The following is a 24,489-nucleotide window of genomic DNA, read 5'->3' as shown; positions in this document are numbered from 1 at the left end:
GGTGAGATCGGGTGATTTTGGGGAATTTCAGGGTCACTTCTTGTTAATATGGGGGGATTTCGGGGTCACTTCCTATTGATATGGGAGCATTTGGGTCGGAAATCAATAGGATTAAAGTTTTTGTGCATTGAATCTTTTTGAACTGGGGTAGAGATGTGCTATTGACGGCAAGAGACGTCCAATCCATTCTGACTCGATTGGTCTCTCGTCAACGGCTCTGAAATGTGATCATTTGTTTGCCGGCCATCCCATTTCAAATGGATTTGATATGTCAATGTATTGTATATATTTGCTATTAGCAATTGAGCAGATTTTTTAGTTAATAAAACAGATCACGGGTCAGTCCAGCGCACGTGAACTAAATCCCGACCTCGTTTCAGATCTACTCGGAAGCGTCGGCGGAGACCTCGGACGCTCCTCAGACGGCCCCGGTCGTGCCTCTCGAGACATCGGAGTTGTCGGAAGAGGACGGGCACGGTCAGGAGGCGTCCCAGGTGGAGGAGATCCTGCGTCTGGAGCGGGAGATCCAATCCTTGCAGATGAAGAAGGAGCGTCAAGAGCTCTCCCTGACCGAGGCCTCGCTCCTGCGCCTGCAGCTGCTGCGCGACCAGGAGCTGAAGCGCCTGGAGGACGAGGCCTGCCAGGCGGCGCAGCGCTTCCTGCGCTCGCTCAACTTCGACGAGATCGACGAGTGCGTCAGGAACATCGAGAGCTCGCTGGGCGGCCCCGAGCGGGAGGAGGAAGTGGACGAGGGCTTCGGGGCCGACGACGAGGCCTTCAAGGACTCGCCCGACCCCAGCGAGCACGGACGCTCGGACGGACAGCGCACCAGCGGCATACGGACCAGCGACGACTCCTCCGAGGAGGACCCCTACGCCAACCGGACGCCGGCCGACGTCCTCCCGGCCGAGTCCCCGTGCGAGCTCATCCCTCCGGACGAGGACTCGGAAGACGAAGCGGAGGCGACGGCGGCGGCGTTCTCCGCCGACTGCCGCGCTTCTTCGGGAACCTACAACAGCTCCGGAGCGTACCGCCTGGGATCGGAAGGAGCCCAGTCATCGGTGAGTCATTTCCACGTTTTGACCGAGAACTTGAATTTTCTGATCGTTTCTCGCCGTCTGTCAGTTCGAGGACAGCGAAGACGACTTTGACAGATTGGACACGGACGACGAACTGTCATACCGGAGGGATTCTGTCTACAGCTGCGTCACCATGCCGTACTTCCACAGCTTCCTGCAAATCAAAGGTGGGTCCAGACATCCTGGTTAGGGCTGCAGCTATCGATTATTTTAGTTGATTAATCGATGAACTAGTTAGTTCAAATAATCAAGTAATCAGATAAGGAACGAGGTGACGGGTTCTGGCTGTTGTTTGTGCTTATGCACCAAACTGCAGCTCAAAGTACCCACCCTTTTTGGAGTCCTTGGAGGGTGTGCTGGAGGACGCCCCCTCTGGAGACTCCCTCGTTCTCCTGGGGGACTTCAACGCTCACATGGGCAATGACAGTGAGACCTGGAGGGGCGCGATTTGGAGGAACGGTCCCCCCCGATCAGAACCTGAGTGGTGTTCGGTTATTGGACTTCTGTGCTCGTCACGGTTTGTCCATAACGAACACCATGTTCAAACAAACAACAGTCCGAGTGGGCCTTGTTCCAGACCTCCACTGTTGAGGCGGCCGATCGGAGCTGTGGCTGTAAGGTGGTTGGTGCCTGTCGTGGCGGCAATCCCCTAACCCGCTGGTGGACACCAGCGGTAAGGGATGCTGTCAAGCTGAAGACCCGGGACGTCGTGAGTTTGTGGGGAGAATACTTCGAAGACCTTCTCAATTCCTCTGACACACCTTCCTTTGAGGAAGCAGAGTCTGGGGACTCCGAGGTGGGCTCTCCGACCTCTGGGGTTGAAGTCAATGAGGTGGTTGGAAAGTTCCTCGGTGGCAAAGCCCTGGCGTTGGTGATAGCCGCCCGGAGTTCATAAAGGCTCTGAATGTTGTGGGGTTGTCGTGGCTGACACGCCTTTGCAACAACGCGTGGACATTGGGGACAGTGCCTCTGGAATGGCAGACCAGGGTGGTGGTCCCCCTTTTTAAGAAGGGGGACCAGAGGGTGTGTTCCAATTATAGAGGGATCACACTCCTCAGCCTCCCCGCTAAACACTATTCAGGGGTGCTGGAGAGGAGCGTTCGTCGGGAAGTCGAATCTCTGATTCAGGAGGAGCAGTGTGGTTTTCGCCCCAGCCGTGGAACAGTGGACCAGCTCTACTCCCTCGGCAGGGTCCTCGAAGGTGCATGGGAGTTCGCCCAACCAGTCTACATGTGTTTTGTGGATCTGGAGAAGGCGTTCGACCATGTGCCTCAAGGAGTCCTGTGGGGGGTGGTCCGGGAGTACGGGGTACCGGGCCCCTTGGTAAGGGCTGTTCAGTCCCTGTACGACCGATGTCAGAGTTTTGTCCGCATTGCTGGCGGTAAGTTGAATTTGTTCCCAGTGAGGGTTGGACTCCGCCAAGGCTGCCCTTTGTCACCGATTCTGTTCATAGTTTCTATGGACAGAATTTCTAGGCGCAGCCGAAGCGTTGAGGGGAGTTTGGTGTCCTCAGCATTGCATCTCTGCTTTTTGCAGATGATGTGGTACTGTTGGCTTCTTCAAGACGTGACCTCCAACTCACACTGGAGCGGTTCGCAGTCAAGTGTGAAGCGTTTGGGATGAAGCTCAGCACATCCAAATCCGAGACCATGGTCCTTAGCCGGAAAAGGGTGGAGTGCCCTCTCCTGGTCAGGGATGAGATCCTTCCCCAAGTGGAAGAGTTCAAGTATCTTGGGGTCTTGTTCACGAGAAGGAGGGAGCGGGAAATCGACAGGTAGATTGGTGCAGCGTCTGCGGTAATGCGGACTCTGCACGAATCTGTAGTGGTGAAGGAGCTGAGCTGAAATTAAATCTCGTAAATGCCCCAAAATCGACAGGAAGTTTCCAAAAACAAACAGGAAGTGACGTCCGTAACCCAAAACAGACAACACCTGACCAGTTAATACCCCAAAAGGAAGTGACCGAAAATCAACAGGAAATGATGTGAAATGCCCCAAAATCAACATGAAGTCACCAAAAAGCAACAGAAAGTGACCTGTAAATTCCCCTTAGGAAAAGGAAGTGACTGAAAATCAACAGGAAATGAGGTGAAATGCACCAAAAATCATTAGGAAGTGACCAAAAATCAACAGGAAATGAGGTGAAATGCACCAAAATCATCAGGAAGTGACATGTAAATGCCCCAGAATTAACGGGAAGTGACCAAAAATTAACAGGAAACGATGTGAAATGCACCAAAAACAACAGGAAGTGACCTGTCAATGCCCCAAAGGAAAAGGAAGTGACTGAACTTCAACAGGAAATGAGGTGAAATGCACCAATATTAACAGGAAGTGACCCGTAAATGCCCCGAAATCAACAGGAAGGAACCAAAAATCAACAGGAAGTGAGGTCTGTAACCCAAAATCAACAGGAAATGAGGTGAAGTGCACCTAAATTAACAGGAAGTGACCAGTAAATACCCCAAAATCAACAGGAAGTGATGTCTGTAACCCAAAATCAACAGGACGAGACCTGTAAATGCCCCAGAGGAAAAGTGACCGAAAATCAACAGGAAATGATGATAAATGTACCAAAACTAACAGGAAGTGACCCGTAAATGCCCAAAAATCAACAGAAAGTGACCGAAAATCAACAGGAAGTGACCTGTAAATAAGCCCAAAATCAACAGGAAGTGACCTGTAAATAACCCCAAAATCAACAGGAAGCGACCAAAAATCAATAGGAAGTGACGTCCGTAGCCCAAAATCAACAGAAAGTGACCGAAAATCAACAGGAAGTGACCTGTAAATAACCCCAAAATCAACAGTAAGCGACCAAAAATCAATAGGAAGTAGGCCTGAACGATATATCGTTTAAACATCGCCATCGCGATGTGCGCATGCGCAATAGTCCCATCGCAAGGACGTGCGATAGTTTTTTCATTTCATTTTTTTAAATCCACAAACGTTTGTTTTGAGCAAGGAGCGAGAAAGAGAGTGCACAGTCTCTCATTCTCTCCAGCTCGCAGTCATCGGCTCCTCCCCCTCCCCTGCTAGAGCGGAGTGGAGGGAGGAGGGGCCGAACAGCAGAGCGGAGGGAGGAGGGGCCGTTTTCAAAGTGAAAGCAAGCAATCAAGCAGCACGTTGAATAGGGAAGACTGTCTCCAAAAGGAGTTTTGGAAGTATTTTGGCTATCGACAAGAATATAAGGAACAAAAAACAGCCCTGTTGACAGTGCCTCGCCATGGTTGCCTCAACAAGAAGTAATCCGTCGAACATGTGGGACCATTTAAAACGCAGGTATCTATGCATTCCTGCTACGAGCTTCCCATCAGAGGCTTTTTAGTACAGGTGGGAACATTGTTACGTGCCAACGTTGTTGTCTCAAGCCTGCAATGGTGGATAAACTAGTAGTCTTGGCCAAAAACCTATGAGACCCAGTTGAGAATTGCTGAGCAAGGAAGGTGGACGATATGCAGACAAATACATAAATTTGGGAGTTAAAATGGTTCTGTTATTCATCAGTTATTTGCTGTTATTCAGTTCAATTATTTACAAGTTCAATTGAGTTTCTGTTTCTTTTATATTTAAATTAACTGTAAATCGTATTTTTCAAATAACTATAGTACAGCTGCACATAAAGTTTTGATACTTAATATTTTTTAAATATTTTTACAACTTTGTTGCAGTTTTGCAGTTCTATATTGTTATATTTTGTGTAAACAACTCAGGGGACTAATGCACTTGCACTTTTATTTGACAGATTTAATATTTAAGTTCAAATATGTTGACAACTTTATTGTTTTACTGAGGTTCTTATTTATTGTTATAGTTTGTGAACAACTCTTATTTGTCATATTTAATATTTTTGTTCAAATATGTTTACAACTTTGTTGTTATTTTACCGAAGTTGTTATTTATTGTTATATTTTGTCAAAAACTCAGGGGACGAATGCACCTGCTCTTTTATTTGTCATTTAATGTATTTGCTGGTGTTGAAGTGTCAAATATTGTGTTCAAGAAATTATCTATTTTGTGCAGACATGGCTTCCTGGATCCCTTCATAATAATACAGCAATCTTAATCATTCACAAATGAAACCGTATTATATGAATACACTGTGGTCACGGTGTGTCATGCAAAGTATTTCCAAACAGCTATTCAAGTCATCTAGTGAATATTTCTTTAAAAAAATTTTTTTTTTTTTTTTTTTTTTTTTACTATCGCAATATAATATCGCAATATATTGCACACCTAAAAAAAAATCGCAACAATAGTTTTTTCCAATATCGTTCAGGCCTAATAGGAAGTGACGTCCGTAGCCCAAAATCAACAGGAAGTGACCAAAAATCAACAGGAAATGATGTCTGTAACCCAAAATCAACAGCAAGTGACCTGCAAATGCCCCAAAAGGAAAAGGAAGTGACCCAAAATCAACTGGAAGGGACCTAGAAATGTCCCAAAATTAACAGGAAGTGACCAAAAATCAATAGGAAATTACATCCGGAACCAAAAAATCAACAGCAAATGCCCCAAAAGGCAACAGAAGTAACCCAAAATCAACAGGAAGTGACCAAAAATCAACAGGAATTGACCTCCAGAACCCAAAATCAACAGCAAGTGACATGCAAATGCCCCAAAATGAACTCATCGGACAAGACGGCCATAGACGTCAAATCTGTTTGAAGTGGGAGGGATGGCAGCGAATGAACGAACGAACAGATTGGTCGTCTACAAGTGATAAACTCATTCATATTCACAAGAGAAGGATGTTTGTTTACCTGTTTATTATTTGTTCAGTACCATATTGTAAATTGACTTTGTATGAAGTTGTTGCCTTTTTTTTTTGGGCGCCCCCCCCGCAGGCGGCCTGATGAACACGTGGAAGCGGCGCTGGTGCGTGCTGAAGGACGAGACCTTCTTGTGGTTCCGCGCCAAGCAGGAAGCCCTCAAGCAAGGCTGGCTGCACAAGAAAGGCGGCGGCTCCTCCACGCTGTCGCGCCGGAACTGGAAGCGCCGCTGGTTCGTCCTCAGGCAGAGCAAGCTCACCTACTTTGAGAACGACGGCGAGGACAAACTCAAAGGGGTGCTGGACATGCACGCCGCCAAGTTAGTCCGCCGCCGGATCGACGGTACGGGACGCCGCGAGCGAGAAAGACTAGCGTCTTGTCCTCGCAGGGAGGTGATCGACAACGCCGACAAGGAGAACGGCATCGACATCGTCATGCCGGAGAGGACGTACCACCTGGTGGCCGAGACGGCCGAAGACGCCAGGTGAGGCGGCGAGGGCAAACGGATTGATTGCCACCGACGGCGATAGATGTCTATCCCTCCCGATTGGACGTCTACGGCTGTCAGTCACAGCCAATGCTGAGTCATTTCCTGTTGATTTTCAGTCACTTCCTTTTCCTTTTAGGGCCTTTACAGGTCACTTCCTGTTGATTTTAGGTTACAGATGTCATTTCCTGTTGATTTTTTGTCACTTCCTGTTTATTTGGGGGGCTTTACAGGTCACCTCCTGCTGATTTTTGGTCACTTACTGGGATTTTGGGGCATTTACAGGTCACTTCCTGTTGATTTTTGGTCACTTACTGTGATTTTGGGGCATTTACAGGTCACTTCCTGTTGATTTTGGCGCATTTTACCTAATATCCTATTGATTTTCAGTCACCTCCTTCTCTTAAGGGGCATTAACAGGTCACTTTCTGTTGATCTTGGGTGACAGACGTCACTACCAGTCGATTTTGGGGCATTTGCGGGTCACTTCCTGTTGATTTTGGTGCGTCAACGGGTTACTTTCTCTTCATTTTTGGGTTACAGACGTCACTTCCTGTTGATTTTCAGTCACTTCCTTTTGCTTTTGGGGCATTTACAGGTCACTTGCTGTTGATTTTGGGACATTTCACCTCATTTCCTGTTGATTTTTGATCACTTCCTTTGGGGCATTTACAGGTCACTTCCTGTTGATCTTTGATGGCTTCTTGTTGAATTTGTTGCTTTTCAACTCATTTCCTGTTGATTTTTGGTCACCGCCTGATAATTTTGGTGTATTTTGCCTCATTTCCTGTTGATTTTTGGTCACTTCCTTTTCCTAAAGGGTATTGACAGATAACTTCCTGTTGATTTGGGGGCATTTAAGTGTCACTTCCTGTTGATTTTTGTGCATTTCACCTCATTTCCTGTTGATTTTTGGTCACTTTCCGTTGATCTTGGGGCATTTACTGGTCACTTCCTGTTGATTTTGTGGAATTTCACATCATTTCCTGTTGATGTTTGGGCAATTACTGTTGTTTTTTGGGCATTTAGTAGTCACTAACTGTTGATTTTGGTGCATTTCACCTCATTTCCTGTTGATTTTTTTTTTTTTAACTTCCTGTTGATTTGGGGGGATTTTCGGGTCACATTCTGTGGATTTTGGGTTACAGACATCACTGTTGATTCTTAGTCACTTCCTGTTGATTATTGGTTACTTCCTGTTTATTTTAGGGCATTTACGGGTCACTTCCAGATTATTTTGGTGCATTTCGCCTCCTTTCCTGTTGATTTTTGATCACTTCCTGTTGAGTTTGGGTTACGGACGTCACTTCCTATTGATTTTTAGTCACTTCCTGTTGATTTTGGGGCATTTATGGGTCACATCCTGTTGATTTTGGCGCATTTCACCTCATTTCCTGTTGATTTTTGGTCAGTTCATTTTTTTGGGGCATTTATAGGTCACTAGCTATTGATTTTGGTGCATTTCGCCTCATTTCTTTTATTTTGGGGGATTTACAGGTCACTTCCTGTGATTTTGGGTTGCGGAAGTCACGTCCTGTTTATTTTCGGTCACTTCCTTTTCCTTTTGGGACATTTCCAGGTCACGTGCTGTTAATGTTGGGTTATAGAGGTCATTTCCTCATGATTTTTGGTCACTTCCTGTTGACTGCCTGTTGATATTTGTTTACTTCCTTGTCCTTTTGGGGCACTTACAGGTCACTTGCTGTTGATTTTGGGTTACGGATGTCATTTCCTGTTGATTTTGGGGCATTTACGGGTCACTTGCTGTTGATTTTAGGTTACAGAAAAAGGAAGTGACATGGGAATCTCCCCAAATGAATAAGCAGTAACATCTCTTGCCCAAACCTGATTGTTCACACATACAAAGCTATATACTGTTGAAATGAATTCATCACTTTTAAATGTCCAATACATTTAAAGTGGAAGGCTGGCAGCGATGCCATCCCTTCCACTTCAAGCGGATTGGCCACATAATTAGAGTTCATTCATCATAGAAGTCAGTTAAAGAGCGAATTAATACAAAGAAAACGAATAACGCTACGTTTTTCTACCCGGCAACAGCCAGTGGTTCAGCGTGCTCAGCCAGGTGCACGGCGCCACAGAGCAGGAAATCGGCGAAATGCACGACGAGCAGGCCAACCCCCAAAACGCCGTGGTCAGTACGACATTAACTCATCATCTAGTGCGTTTTTTTTTTCTTTTCATCTCATTCCGCCAACTTTTTGTCCTTTAGGGAACTCTGGACGTGGGCATGATCGACTCTGTGTGCGCGTCAGACAATCCCGAGAGGTGAGCGGCGACGCTCAATTGTTATCATCGGCACAGGCCAAAATGACCGCCTTCTCCTCGCGCAGGCCCAATTCGTTGGTCATCATCACCGCCAACCGCGTGCTCCACTGCGTCGCCGACACGCCGGAGGAGATGCACCACTGGATCGCGCTGCTGCAGAGGTCCAAGGGCGACGCTCGCGTCGACGGCCAGGAGTTCATCGTACGAGGTGCGCCGCCGACGTCGAACGCGTCCTGAAAATCGGATCAGAAATTTTATATTCATCTAATAGGGATTTTGACTCTTCGTTGAGTGTTTTTTAATGTTTCAGTGCAATTGACGTCCAATCTGTTTGGACCGGGACGACGTCTTTTGCCATCAATGGCAGCTGATAAATTCATTTATGGAATTGCATTAATAATTTACTTGATTGCTTGATATTAGAGGTGTGCCATCTTGGGCACCCCACGATTCGATTCGATTACGATTCAGGGTACTACGATTCGATCACGGTATTGACAATGATTGCGATTATCATGCTTATCGATGCATCTTACATTATTCATTCACAAAGTAGCCAAACAAATTTATGTCCATTATTTATTTAAAATATCCTAATGATTTAACAAACGACGGAAACTTTTTTTTTAACAAAAAAGTATAAAAACTAGGGCTGTCAAATGATTAAAATTTTTAATCGAGTTAATTACAGTTTAAAAATTAATTAATCGTAATTAATCGCAATTCAAACCATCTATAAGATATGCCATATTTTTCTGTAAATTATTGTTGGAATGAAAAGATAAGACACAAGACGGATATATACATAAGTACTGCATTTCTTTATTATAACAATAAATCAACAAGATGGCTTTAACATTATTAATATTCTCTTAAAGCCATCCATAGATAGAAAAACTTGTAGTTCTTAAAAGATAAATGTTAGTACAAGTTATAGAAGTTTTATATTAAAACCCCTCTTAATGTTTTCGTTTTGTTAAAATTTGTAAAATTTTCAATCAAAAAATAAACTGGTAGCTCGCCATTGTTGATGTCAATAATTACACAATGCTCATGGGTGCTTAAGCCCATAAAATCAGTCGCACCCAAGCGCCAGCAGTGGCCGACAAACCTCCAAAAAACACAAGTAACAAGTTGGCATTGCACTGTGCTGTCATTTTAATCGGAGCGGGGCATGTGCGTTAATTGCGTCAAATATTTTAACGTGATTAATTTAATTAATAAAAATTAATTACCGCCCGTTAACGGGATAATTTTGACAGCCCTAATTACGATTAATTAATTTTAAAGCTGTGATTACCTCGATTAAAAATTTTAATCGTTTGACAGCCAATTGTGTGATTTGTGAATCATGTTTAAAGTTGAGTTGAAATTGTTTGGGTTAGGTTGGCTGCACAAGGAGATGAAAAGCGGCGGTGTCGGCAAAGCGCCGTTGAAGCTGAAGAAGCGCTGGTTCCTGCTGACGCACAATTCGCTGGACTACTACAAGAGCTCGGAGCGCGGCGCCCTCAAGTTGGGGACGCTGGTGCTCAACAGTTTGTGCTCGGTGGTGCCGCCCGACGACAGAGTTTTCAAGGAGACCGGTGGGTAAAGCCCGGCGATTGCCGCGCCGCCAATTCACAACGTTTGCCCGTCACAGGCTACTGGAACGTGACGGTCTACGGCCGCAAGCACTCGTACCGCCTCTATTGCAAACTCCTCAACGAGGCGGCCCGCTGGGCCGGCGCCGTCCAAAACGTCATCGACGCCAAAGCGCCTATCGACACACCCACGCAGCAGCTCATTCTTCAAATCAAGGTAGCCCAGTTGTTGTTTTACCTGCAAAAGGGAAGCCATATTACGTAGGGTTCATGATTTTGACTCTGGTCTACAGGAAAACAGCTTGAATTGGGAGGTCGTGGATCAAATCTACAGACGGAACCCCATCCTGCGATACAGCCAGCACCCGCTGCACTCGCCCCTCCTGCCGCTGCCTTACGGGGACGTCGGCCGGGGCGCCTACGGCACGCTGCGGGAGGAGGCGCTGAAGGCCTTCGAGCGGCTGCGGCGGCCCGAGTCGGCGGCCGACCCGGCGCCCCTGATCCAGGGCGTCCTGCGGGCGGGCCTGGAGCTGCGCCCCCTCCGGGACGAGATCTACTGCCAGCTGGTCAAACAGACCACGCGTCCGCCGCGGGCCGGCGACCCCGCCGACCTGGCACGCTGGAGGGTGCTAGCGTGCGCCGCCTGCGCCTTCCTGCCCTCCAGGAGCGTTCTGGCCTACGTCAAATTCCACCTCAAAAGGTACAACAAGACAAAAAAAAAACAACTGCAGCTAAAATTAGTACAACTAATTAAAATTTTCCGTTCGCCCGTAAATGAGGGTTTTTTCAAAAGAAGGAAAGGGGGGAAAAAAATTCAAAATGTATTTAGTCCTACAATTTTTGACAGAACCGCATAATTTACACATCAAAATATCCAGGACTGTACTTCTACAGAATTTGCCCAAAACGTACAGTTCCCCCCAAATTTGCCAAAATTTGCCCCATTCATTTCTAATGGGATGCTATTAACAGCCATAAACATCCAAATTTCCCATTTATTTTCAATAGCAGGAAAACATACTGTAAGTCCTTGTGATTTTTGACCATTTATCATGACAGCCCATTGACATTGAACTGGCGCCCAAGTAAGCCATGCGCGTCCATGTACGTCCAAGTTTCCCTTTTCTATAGGCATTTACACTGCGTTGACACCCATATACACAGATACCAATGAGGGCAATGCACGTCCATGCCATGGACGGCCATGTATGCCGACTCTATTAATGCTAATGTACTTGGATTCCATTGACGCACATTGTAAGTCGGTGTCATTGACGGACATGTTCGTCGAAATTTCCCATTCATTTTCAATGGCAAAAAAAAAAAAACTGTCCCCAAATCATATCTAGTCAATTGAAATGACTAGATATTAAGTGTGTAACGGTACATGTATTTGTATTGAACCGTTTCGGTACGTGGTGCTCTGTTCGGAACGGAGGCGTACCGAACGAGTTTCTGACGTAATGTAACCCATACTTTTCGAGGCTGTGAGTTGATCGGGTTACAGTTTCTTTGTGTAGATTATATTTACTCAAGTCTTCTCTACTATAATGAGGACCAACACGGTAGGACAGTATAACCCAGAAACGTCAATGGCGCGACAACGTTGCCGCTGCGAGAACGCAGTTAAACGCGGGCGTTAAAGTCAATCAGCCAATGCACACCAGTCGCAGTGCGGCCGCGTGTTAGATGCGTCCCAGAGGCAGCTCGACTCGACGCACGCGAAAAGAACAGCAGATTTTATTATTTGACGCGAGACGCGACCCTCCTGCGTCAATACTACTACCGGTAGCTAGGATCGGGCTGACCGGAAGTCACTCGAGTGAAAATATGGTGGATCCGGTCGATTTTCAAACTAATATGCAATCGTAACCCACTTTTTGAGTCCATCAGATCTCTTGAGTGGTAGATCGGCACACAGTTGACTTGTCTTTGTTGATTTACTGCTGTCTTCTCTTCTATAATAATAGGCAACACAGCCCCGTGTTCAATACAAAACCCTCCTACCACAACAAAACACCTAGGAACTAATGTTATACAACATAAAATATACAATATAAAAGAATACTACATCACATTTGTAAAATATAAACACATAATAAAATAGATACAGTGCCTTGCAAAAGTATTCGGCCCCCTTGAACCTTGCAACCTTTCGCCACATTTCAGGCTTCAAACATAAAGATATAAAATTCTAATTTTTTGTCAAGAATCAACAACAAGTGGGACACAATCGTGAAGTGGAACAACATTTATTGGATAATTTAAACTTTTTTAACAAATAAAAAACTGAAAAGTGGGGCGTGCAATATTATTCGGCCCCCTTGCTTTGTATACTTTGTAGCGCCACCTTTTGCTCCAATTACAGCTGCAAGTCGCTTGGGGTATGTTTCTATCAGTTTTGCACATCGAGAGACTGACATTCTTGCCCATTCTTCTTTGCAAAACAGCTCGAGCTCAGTGAGGTTGGATGGAGAGTGTTTGTGAACAGCAGTCTTCAGCTCTTTCCACAGATTCTCGATTGAATTCAGGTCTGGACTTGGACTTGGCCATTCCAACACCTGGATACGTTTATTTTTGAACCATTCCATTGTAGTTTTGGCTTTATGTTTTGGATCATTGTCGTGTTGGAAGATAAATCTCCGTCCCAGTCTCAGGTCTTGTGTAGATACCAACAGGTTTTCTTCCAGAATGTTCCTGTATTTGGCTGCATCCATCTTCCCGTCAATTTTAACCATCTTCCCTGTCCCTGCTGAAGAAAAGCAGGCCCAAACCATGATGCTGCCACCACCATGTTTGACAGTGGGGATGGTGTGTTCAGTGTGATGAGCTGTGTTGCTTTTACGCCAAACATATGGTTTTGCATTGTGGCCAAAAAGTTCAATTTTGGTTTCATCTGACCAGAGCACCTTCTTCCACATGTTTGGTGTGTCTCCCAGGTGGCTTGTGGCAAACTTTAAACGAGACTTTTTATGGATATCTTTGAGAAATGGCTTTCTTCTTGCCACTCTTCCATAAAGGCCAGATTTGTGCAGTGTACGACTGATTGTTGTCCTATGGACAGACTCTCCCACCTCAGCTGTAGATCTCTGCAGTTCATCCAGAGTGATCATGGGCCTCTTGGCTGCATCTCTGATCGTTTTTTCCTTGTTTGAGAAGAAAGTTTGGAAGGACGGCCGGGTCTTGGTAGATTTGCGGTGGTCTGATGCTCCTTCCATTTCAATATGATGGCTTGCACAGTGCTCCTTGAGATGTTTAAAGCTTGGGAAATTCAAATCCGGCTTTAAACTTCTCCACAACAGTATCTCGGACCTGCCTGGTGTGTTCCTTGGTTTTCATAATGCTCTCTGCACTTTAAACAGAACCCTGAGACTATCACAGAGCAGGTGCATTTATACGGAGACTTGATTACACACAGGTGGATTCTATTTATCATCATCGGTCATTTAGGACAACATTGGATCATTCAGAGATCCCCACTGAACTTCTGGAGTGAGTTTGCTGCACTGAAAGTAAAGGGGCCGAATAATATTGCACGCCCCACTTTTCAGTTTTTTATTTGTTAAAAAAGTTTAAATTATCCAATAAATGTTGTTCCACTTCACGATTGTGTCCCACTTGTTGTTGATTCTTGACAAAAAAATCAAATTTCATATCTTTATGTTTGAAGCCTGAAATGTGGCGAAAGGTTGCAAGATTCAAGGGGGCCGAATACTTTTGCAAGGCACTGTAATAGCCCATTTAAATAAATTGAAATGAGCTAAAACACCTGTAATTAAATAAGAATAATGCACAGATCCTGCTTACACATTTAAATTTATTCATTTCAGTGTGGCGCTTTAACTTGAGAAAATCCACCAATAAAGCTTTTGAAAAGCGTTCATAAGAAAAAAAAATGATTCATTGAGGCATTTCATTTGTAAAATACATGTTAAAATCTTTGTCATTGGGATTGCTTTTCTCTTTAGCACAGGACTTCTTTTTTCTTCTTTCTTTCAGAAAGAAAGCTGACCAATACGCGGGGTCTGAAAGGCAAATTGTTGTTGGATTATTAACCTTAAAAACCCGCTACTTTTTGAGCAGAATTCTAGCTTCGTATAGGCTAATGTTCCTATTGTTGAAAGCACAAAGGTGTGTAATAAACAACTAGCACATTTATATTTTGCATTTTGTTTTCTTACTGTACCGGAAATGAACCGAACCGTGACCTGAAAACCGAGGTACGTACCGAACAGAGATTTTTGTGTACCGTTACACCCCTGCTAGATATCAATAGAACGTGTCCCCCGAATGTCCCCAAATCATCATGAAGTGAACTGATATCAAAAGGACCCGACCTGAAAATAACAGGAAGTGACGAGGAAACGCATCAAAAGTTCCTGGATGGTAAGGGGCATAAAAGGATTTTACTGAATTTGCCAAAAATTTACATTTCCCCCAAAATTAGCCAGCAAAGTTTTTCATTCATTTCTAATGGGATGCCATTGACAGCCATGTATGTCCAAATTTCCCATTCATTTTCAATGGCAGAAAAACCTGTGTGGTTGTGATTTTTGACCAAAAACCTACCATCAACCGGTGGCCAAGTAAGTGGATGCCATTGACAGCCATGCAACAAGACATGTCCACAAAATGTACCCAAATCATCGGGAAATTACCTGATAGCAACAGGACAACAAATAACAACAAATAGTAATATTGATTTAAAGTAAGTGGAATAATCTGACGCATTAATCTGTTTACTAGCCTTTAAGACTCAAAACAAGATGGAGAAAATGATTGGACTAGATTTAGGAAAAAGTCTGATTATTTGCATTGTACAAACTAAATAATACTGTAGGTATATGGCCTACAAAGAAATACACATTGTTTTAAAGCAATGAAAAAAATACATGCCGAAAATACAAATAAAAAAATGACGCCTATCTAAATTTGGGGCCTTTTTTGTCCATATAACGTGCTACCCTCACAAAATGTATGACATTTGTCAAAATGTGTCTTCAGTATGCATTGTCATTTCCCCGGCAGGACACGGGAGTCCGTCCCCGGCACGGAGGCGGAGCGCTACGCCGCCTTCGCCCTGGACGCGCTCAAGAGGACGCGCGGGCGGGAGAACGTGCCGTCGCGGGAAGAGATCAGCGCCGTGCTGGCTCGCCGGGACATGAGCACCGCCGTGCATTGTCACGGCGGCGGCTGCTGCAACATCAACTTCAACTCACACACCACCGCCGGCGAGGTGAGACGACGCCACCGGCATAAATCAAATAACGACAACTCATCCATGATGAATTTCATCGACTAAAATTTTGAAAGGATGAGGAAGTAGTACAAATGAATGGCTGCGAAAACAAAAACTATATCTATTTTTTAAAATGCCATTAACCCCCCATTAGTCCCTGAATTGCCTCTATGGGGCCCTATTGAATTTTTCAAAAAGGCCTTTCCCATTTTTTTTTTTTTTTTTTCAAATGTCAGGGACTTGAGTAGATTCTCGAGCCATGAAATTCGTCACACTTAGTCGAATTGGCCCAATGAGAAGATTCATTTTGGTTTTGAAGAAGGGCGTGGCTGCACACCTCAGTCGCGCCTCCTTTTTGTTGCACCCTCTTCAATTGGGTTTTTTTCTCCTAGGTGTGTGAATGTATTTCTAATGCCAATAAAAGAGGTGAGTTTTAAGCATGGTAGGTTCTAATTAGATGAGGGGATGATCTGCCACCAAAACTGGTAGCTCAGTCCTGCTTGCAGACCAAGTTTTTTTTTTGTGAATTGGCTAATGGCCGAAAAAAGTCCATATATCGGCCCAATATATCGATCAGGCAATATATCGACTGACCTCTGAAATATACAACTTCAAATGGAAACATCTTAAATTGTATGCTTCCACGCATCAGGTGGTGGAGAAGCTGGTCCGTGGTCTGGCCATGGAGGACAGCAAGAACATGTTTGCGCTCTTCGAGCACAACGACGGCGTGGAAAAAGCCATCGAGAGTCGCACCGTGGTCGCCGACGTCCTCGCCAAGTTTGAAAAGTCAGCCCCCCGTACTCACCTCCTTGCTTATTGTCTCCTATCAACAGGGTACCCGCGGGGTCTTAAAAACTTGAAAAAGTCTTAAATTAGATCATTGTAAATAAAGGCCTTGAAAAATTCTTAAATTTTGTTTAGAAGTCTTAAATTTCATTCTCAAAAATCTTAAGTTTTCCCAGTCTGATCTACGTGGCAGAGCTAATAACTGTGTAATAAGGAAACTAACAAAAAAAGTATGGAACGTTGTGTTGTAAAATTATTTTTCATTTTCTCCGACTTTATCGATCTTGACCGATAAATGCACTGTTTCGGCTTATAGTACATTGCGGCTTATTTGTTGATTTATTTGGGTTAATAAGTAACACTGTATTTGACAGCGGCGTCATATAGGATTGTCATAATTATGACACTATCATGGGCATTACTGAACGCTTATAACAGATGTCACTAAGTGTCACCCGGCAAATTATGTCACTAACTCCATTTATGTCCAGCTCTGATCATTTACATCCATTCAAAAGTGAGATAATTTGCCGGATAACACTAAATGACATCTGTTATAAGCATTCATTAATGCTCATGACAGTGTCATGTCATAATTATGATTGTCTAATGACAGTCTTATGGCCCCATTGTCGTATAAGGTGCTACCAAATACCTTAACAAGCATTTAATGAAACAACTAGAAGAAATAATTCGCAGGGAACAGGAATTTTGAATGTTATTTACATCTGCAGCGCTGCAATGCATGCTAAGAGGCATGTTGGACAACAACAGTGTTGACAGCAGGTGGAAGCAGAGGTTGACTGTCTACCCCCCAAGGGAGCAGTGATGGCCAAATGAAGCTTCTTGAAACAATGAAGCTTTTCAGCCAATTGGTTCAAAGCTTCATGGTTCAGTGACCAAATGAACCACCATTGCACCATACCACTATGACAGTCGTATGACGCCGCTGTCAAATAAAGTGTTACTGGTTAATATATTTTGGTGGAAAAATCCCATAATATAGTGAGGACAGCTGCGGTTTATAGTCCAGTGCAGCTTATCTATGAACAAATGCTGTTTTCATGTCAAATTTAGTGCGTGGCGGCTTATAGTCAGGTGCGCCTTATAGTGCGGAAATTACGATAATCTGATTTCTTATGCTGTTATTCTTAGTTATTCGGATTCTTTTGCATTATTTCATGAATGTATGCCAGAATAGGTGCGAGATTGGTCTTAAATTTCATTGGCTGTGGTCTTGAAAAGGTCTTAAAAAGTCTTAAATTAGAATGGAAAAATCCTGGGGGAACCCTGATCAAGAACTGTTATGTGTTGGCGCACTGCAGATTGGCATCCGGTCCAGAAGAGGGCAGCACAGGCTGGAAGTTGTACTTCAAACTGTATTGCTTCTTGGACGTAGACAACGTTCCCCAAGACAGTGTGGAGTTCGCCTTCATGTTTGAACAGGTAAGGACTAGAGGTGGGAATCTTTGAGCACCTAACGATTCGATTACGATTCAGAGGCTCCGATTAAATTATAAATCGATTATTGACCCCCCACCCCCAGCTTTTAATTTGTTGTACATTAGTTCCAAAATTGTTCAAAAATCCTCTCAGGCTAACTAATGCTAACTAACCAAACTAATATTTCATTATCAAGTTAACTGTTAAAATCATTCAATTAAATACTGTCCCCATAAAGTCCCCATTCTGAATCATCAGCTTTAAACTACATTCAATTAATTTAACGATGTGAATGAACCGTTAAAATTGTTATCATTGCTATCGTTATTCCATAATTTCCCTTCCGTCTACTTTCGACATGTCATAGTTTTAAAACTGTTTCTTCATTTAAAGATAGATTCAAGTCAAGATTTTGCCAATTTTGGTGTATTTTAGATCAAATGTTATTTAGGTTCGCTACAATAGAGCCTTCTAGAGAAGTACTGCTTTAAGATGGCGGCTGTTTACAACGCGGCAACTACTAAACGGCAAGTCTGTCATTTCGCATCTACTTCTCTTTATACGTTTTTACGCCGGCGTTGTCTGTCATTTTCCATCTAGTTCTACATATATGTGATATCTATTATAGCCATATGTGTCCATATATTTGTAGCAACTAGCAACTGGGCATTGTTTGAAGCAGCTATCGGCCGCAGTTAGGTATTATTGTTTTTTTATCTAGCGGCATGAGTTGTACATGATATTTACTCTCGGTCCGTTCCTCGTTGCGTCCCGAAGACCGCGCTTACAGTGTTTTAGTTCTGCTTTACCTGGTATAATTCAATAATTGGAATTTGGATGTTTGTGAATCGTTCTCGAATCTTCCACGGCCGAATTGCGAATAATCTAAGAATCGGAAATTTCGCACGCCTCTAGTAAGGACCATGTAGCGGCAGATTGATTGTTCCATATATAATGTTTGCACGTGTGCGTTCTGTTCAGGCCCACGAAGCGGTGATTCGCGGTCAGTACCCCGCGCCGGAAGAGACGCTTCAGTTCCTGTCGGCCTTGAGGCTCCAGTACCTCTTGGGAGACCAAAACCCCCGCACCGATGTGCCGGAGCTGTCCCTGGTCTTCCCCTCGGCTCGGCTCCGGGCCCGCGTGGAGAACTCTGCGCGGAGCTTCGCGCCGGCCGAGCGCTCGGGCAAGCGCTCCAGTTTCCTGGAGGGAACGCTGAGACGCAGCTTCCGCAGCGGCTCGCTGGGCCGCCGCCGCTCCGAGGCGGAGAGCGGTTTGGAGGCGTGGCTGCGCGAGGAGGAGGCCGCCGTTCGAGCCGGCGTGCTGGATAAGTGGGGCAAGCTGCGCGGCGTGGCGCCCCAGCAGGCCATGCGCAAGTACATGGCGCTGGTCAGGGAGTGGCCCGGCTACGGCTCCACCCTCTTCAGTGTGGAGGTCAGTAATCATTCACTCCCTTACATGGAGAAATTACGATCGGACGCACTGTTCTCAAAAAAATATTATTCTGATTGGGACACTTTTTTTTGACATGCGTAGACTGACTAAGGCTACGTTCATACTACAGGTCTTAATGCACAAATCCAATTTTTTCGTGTTTTTCCGACTCGAGTGAGGCATTAACTTGGCGGTCTGAACGTGACAAGTCGCATAGAACTGGACCATTTCAAATCCGATCTGGGTCACTTTCGTATGTGGTTCAAATCCGATCTGGGCCACATTTTTTAAGAACCTGACAGGCGGTCTGAACTGTCAAGACTCCCAAATCTGAATTAATGCAGCAATTACGTCAGCAAAAAGCGAGCGAGACGCCACTTTAGCGGTGCAGCTGTGCGTTATTAGCGGCTAGCTTGCCTTGAACACAGCTTTTTAGGAAGGGTCAGACTTGACAACAGCCATAAAAGAAAAACGGGTTGAGGATAAGCCCGAGAAGGATCTGTTTTCTGTCTGCTCCATATAAGCAATATTTCAACGTTGCTTACCCGGCCGAGAGTCGGGGCGAACTGCCCGTATGTGTGTGACATGCACGGACAGTGCGTGCATGCTCTCGATCCATATACTTTGAATGTAAGCCTAAACTGGGATTATTTATGTCTGTTATTTGTGTCCTCCTTTTGAAAAGCAAAATATAGTATCCCTGGAATGACGGATGACAGCCAGCATGTGTGGTCATTTGTTTTGATGCTTCGGCGCATGCGGGTCGTCTTGCTCAGCGCGTGTCGGACTGCGAATTAGTGCGCATGCGTAATACTTGAATGGTCTCAATTGACAAAGGCAGTCTGAACGGGCACGCCAAAAAACAGATATGACAAAAAAATCGGATTCGTGCATTAAGACCTGTAGTATGAACGTAGCCTAAGTATACTCGAAATAGATGTTAATGCTCATTATTATTCTGTCATAATTATGACGGTTTTATGACAGTCTTATGAACCCTCAAATAAAGTGTTACCACGCTTTTTTAAAATTCCGATCAGGTTTTCAATCTGAATAAATGTCCGTGTTAGGGATGTCCCGATCCAGGTTTTTGCACTTTTGATCCGATACCGATACTGACCTATGTGAGCATGTGTTAAAGTTTAAAGTTATTTAGCCTCCTTACTTAGTTGTCAGACTCATGTTGAAAAAGGTTTTAGTACTCTTGATAACAACTAGCCAGCTGAATTAGGTGAGTTTGAATAACACACAACGGTTAGTAACAAGGAACCGACCTGTTTATTCAGTGACAAACACAAAACATTATAAATAACAAACAAAAATGGCATAGTCAGTCAGTAAAATATGCAAATAATATTGTAAACTGTCTTAAAAAAGCAAAACACACCAACAACCTCAGTGCAAAATCCCACAAATCCCCCAAGCTATTAGATGCATTTAATGTTTCGTGCATTAGTTACAAAAATTGTATAAAAAGCCTCTCAGGTTTAAATAAACAACTATTTCAGTATCAAGTTAACATTTTAAAACAGTAAATAAAATACTCAAGTCCCCATTCTGTATCAGCAGCTTTAAACTACATTCAATTTATTTAATTTTGCGAATCCACTGTTAAAGTTGTTAAAATTGCTCCCGTCATTCCATAATTTCCCTTCTGTCTACTTTCGACATGTGAAAGTTTTAAAACTGTTTTGAAGATAGATTCAAGTCAAGATTTTGCCGATTTAGGAATATTTTCGATAATTAGGTTCGCTTGGAAGGTTCACAACAGCCTACTAGGGAAGTCTCCTGCTTTAAGATGGCGGCTGTTTACTAACGCAACTAGTTTTCAATACTTCAATGTTACCAACGCCGTTGAGTCTGTCATTTTGCATCTAGTTCTATATACATATGATATCTATTATCTACAGTAAAACGATGTTGACGTAGTTTGTAGTGGCTGTCAGCAGCAGTCAGGTATTATTGTGTCTTTTATCCAGCGGCATGAGTTGAGCTAATGCCGTGAGTTGAGCATTGGCATTACCTGGGCCTATGACAAGCATGATGTTTACTCTCGGGACGCAATGCGGTCCGTTTCTCATTGCGTCCCGAAGACCGCGCTGTGTATTAGTTTCAATAATCGGAATTTAGATGTTCGTGAATCGTTCTCGAATGTTCCACGGCCGAATCGCTCAAGGATGTAATGACGGCTGGGCATGTTGTACCGTGGTTCTAAGTGTTGGATGGTGCGTCTTTACTCACGAGAGATCATTTCTCGTCATCCAGAATGAATTCTTCGGCAATGACTCTTGTTATGAAGTGACCAGTTATGCTATGGGGGTGGGTCAGTGATGCTGTGGGGCTGTTTCGCTTCCAAAGGCCCTGGGAAACTTGTTAGGGTGCATGGCATCATGAATGCTTTGAAATACCTGGACATTTTAAATCAAAATCTGTTGCCCTCAAGTTAACATTTTAAAACCGTAAATAAAATACTCAAGTCCCCATTCTGTATCAGCAGCTTTAAACTACATTCAATTCATTTCATTTTGCGAATCAACTGTTAAAGTTGTTCAAATTGCTCCCGTTATTCCATAATTCCCCTTCTGACTACTTTCGACATGTGAAAGTTTTTAAAACTGTTTTGAAGATAGATTCAAGTCAAGATTTTGCCGATTAAGGAGTATTTTAGATAAAAAGTTAATTAGGTTCGCTTGGAAGGTTCACAACAGCCTACTAGGGAAGTCTTCTGCTTTAAGATGGCGGCTGTTTACTAACGCATCTGGTTTTCAATATTTCAATGTTGCCAACGCAGTCGAGTCTGTCCTGTAGCATCTGGTTCTATCTACATATTATATCTATTATCTCCAGTAAAACGAAGTCGACGTAGTTTGTAGCGGCAATCAGCAGCAGTCAGGTATTCTTGTGTTTTTTATCCAGCGTCATGAGTTGAGCTAAAGCCGTGAGTTGAGCATTGGCATTTCCCGGGTCTATGACAAGCATTATGTTTACTTTCGGGACGCAATGCGGTCAGTTTCTCATTGCGTCCCGAAGACCGCGCTGTGTATTAGTTCCACTTTACTCGACATATTTCAATAATCGGAATTTGGATGTTTGTGAATCGTTCTCGAATCTTCCACGGCCGAATCGCTCAAGGATGTAATGACGGCTGGGCATGTTGTACCGTGATTCTAAGTGTTGGATGGTGCGTCTTTACTCACGAGAGATAATTGCTCGTCATCCAGAATGAATTCTTCGGCAATGACTCTTGTTACTCCCTGGGCTTTGGGACTGTCGAGTGCCAGTTTGTCACGCATTGCAAAAGTTTCTGCCAGTGTTTGTTGCGTAGGACCTTTCTTTTTGTCTTCGGTTTTCTTAACAGACTCCTCATATTGTTTGTGGTGGTATTTCGCTAAATGCTTGATTAGGTTGGTTGTATTAAAACTTCTTACAGCTTAACCACTACGCTTGACTTTATTGTGGCATATGTTGCACTCTGCCTCTTCGTCTTTGTCGTCCTTTAAGGTGAAATGATCCCACACAGCTGACACTTTTACCGATAAAGTCTCTCGGTAAATTGGGAGACGATAATGTAAATGGAGTGTGTTGAAGGTAGACATGTGCCGGTTACCGGTTTCACGGTTTACCATGGTGTGAAAACGTCGCGGTTTCAAAACCACTAAAATTTTCCGTCATACCTTAGTACGGTATTCGCTATTTTTCATGTGCCAAAATGCAGCCGAAGTGGCTTGGTGCGGCAGCGCTCACCCTTCCCGTTTGTTGCCGTGAGTGTTAGTGACTCTATTCTGCTAAACAGCCAGCAAACCCAAAAACAAACCCTCCAAACACAAGGCGTACTTTTCTTCAATTTATTGAGCTCTCAAATCGTGGTGAAATATACAAATGAATACATTTAAAACGTTAAACAATTGTATTTTTCCACATGTGAGTAGGTTCAACAGGATAGCAGTCGCACCATGAAAAAGGTCGCCAAAAACAAAACATACATTTTCCTTTCAAATTCAATATAAAAACTAACTAAAACTTACAAAGACGAATGTTAGGCTAGGCTAAGCTGGGAGAGCAGCTTCGTCAAGGTTTTATGTCTCACAGCCGCTGAGTGAGAAACAAGCTTGAATGAAGGGGGGGAGGGAAAAAAAAAATGGATCGCGTCAAAGATCGCTAATTGCGAAGGGAGGTCTCACTCCTCACTTTTTGTTTTAGATGAAACCTTTCCTTAACAATATTTACATTTTAACTAACTTATACATTTTTAACTAACTTATTAACTTATGAATTCTTTGTTCTTTTTAACACAAAGGCATGACATCATGGAGAAGAAAGTTGACACAGTGGCTGAAAATGGAGAAACTTCAGCTTCTCCCCCTCAAAAAAAGTCATACAGTATATATTTTTAATTTTATTTAGAAGTGTTTTTACTTTTTTATAGCAATTATTTTGTTCTTGCTCTAATATTGAGCAACTTGAGCTGTGGCTGTGGGTATAGTCTAGGTTATATTTATTTTAATTTTATATAAAATATTTGTTATTTTTTGTTAATTTATTTATTTTCACATTAATTTATTTTCACATTATATTCATGTTCCAATTTGCAAATATGTTCTGAAAAAAAAAACCTGTTCAATGGAAAAAAGTTTTTTTAAACCCATACATCTCAAAATTTTGGAGCTATAATTGCAATACCGTGATACCGCGGTATTTTTGCTCACGGTTATCGTACCGTCAAAATCTCATACCGGCACATGCCTAGTTGAAGGTGTGCCGTAAAATGCGGACCGGGTTTTAGGGAAAACCGAAGCAAAAACTGGAATGGATTATGTAAATCGGTGCGCTGGAAAACCCGGACCGGACTTTAAAAAAAAAAAAAAAACTGGATCGGAAGTCTGGATCGTAATTTTCCCCGTGTCGGCCGATCCGATACCGATGCGCATTTTTTTCCCATATCGCCGTCTGATCCGATCCAAATATCGGATCGGGACATCTCTAGTCCACGTAAACAGAACTACTACAAGAGCTTTCAATTTTAAATTAGATTTTGGCAATTTTGTAATTCCGCGTTTTGGCATTTCAGTGCGGCGACGGCGCCTTCCCGACCGAGCTCTGGCTGGGCGTGAGCCGCGAGGCCGTCTCGGTGTACAAGCGGGGCGAGCCGTGGCCGCTGGAGGTTTTCCCCTACGAGCGCATCCTGTCCTTCGGGGCGCCGCTCGCCAACACCTACAAGATCGCCGTGGAGGGCCGAGAACTTGTCTTCGAAACGCAAATGGTGAGCATCATCGGTCGGCTAGTTAGCTAGCTTCCCGCCGCGTTTCGTGCTCCAAACATTCAGTGGAATATTTCAAGGGAATTCAAATCAGTGGAATGGAACGTGAAAAATGTCCATTATT

General features: G+C 43.8%; 1 protein-coding gene across 1 annotated transcript in view; it reads left to right on the top strand.

Annotated features, from left to right (window-relative positions):
- Positions 1-24,489, top strand: part of myo10 (myosin X) — a 125,737-nt gene that overhangs the window by 96,106 nt on the left and 5,142 nt on the right. The window contains exons 25-39 of the mRNA XM_057856665.1: positions 381-1,061; positions 1,126-1,246; positions 5,926-6,169; positions 6,239-6,334; positions 8,399-8,492; positions 8,571-8,626; positions 8,692-8,834; positions 10,012-10,209; positions 10,266-10,423; positions 10,500-10,906; positions 15,235-15,442; positions 16,098-16,234; positions 17,560-17,680; positions 18,659-19,108; positions 24,177-24,368. Of these exons, the coding sequence (XP_057712648.1) occupies positions 381-1,061; positions 1,126-1,246; positions 5,926-6,169; positions 6,239-6,334; positions 8,399-8,492; positions 8,571-8,626; positions 8,692-8,834; positions 10,012-10,209; positions 10,266-10,423; positions 10,500-10,906; positions 15,235-15,442; positions 16,098-16,234; positions 17,560-17,680; positions 18,659-19,108; positions 24,177-24,368 (3,306 nt within the window). The remainder of the gene's footprint in view (positions 1-380; positions 1,062-1,125; positions 1,247-5,925; positions 6,170-6,238; positions 6,335-8,398; positions 8,493-8,570; positions 8,627-8,691; positions 8,835-10,011; positions 10,210-10,265; positions 10,424-10,499; positions 10,907-15,234; positions 15,443-16,097; positions 16,235-17,559; positions 17,681-18,658; positions 19,109-24,176; positions 24,369-24,489) is intronic.

Source organism: Corythoichthys intestinalis, chromosome 14 (assembly GCF_030265065.1).
Source record: "Corythoichthys intestinalis isolate RoL2023-P3 chromosome 14, ASM3026506v1, whole genome shotgun sequence".
Classification (NCBI taxonomy): Eukaryota; Metazoa; Chordata; class Actinopteri; order Syngnathiformes; family Syngnathidae; genus Corythoichthys; species Corythoichthys intestinalis.
Note: the sequence above shows the minus strand (reverse complement) of the source record. Positions and strands in the feature narration are given on the sequence as shown.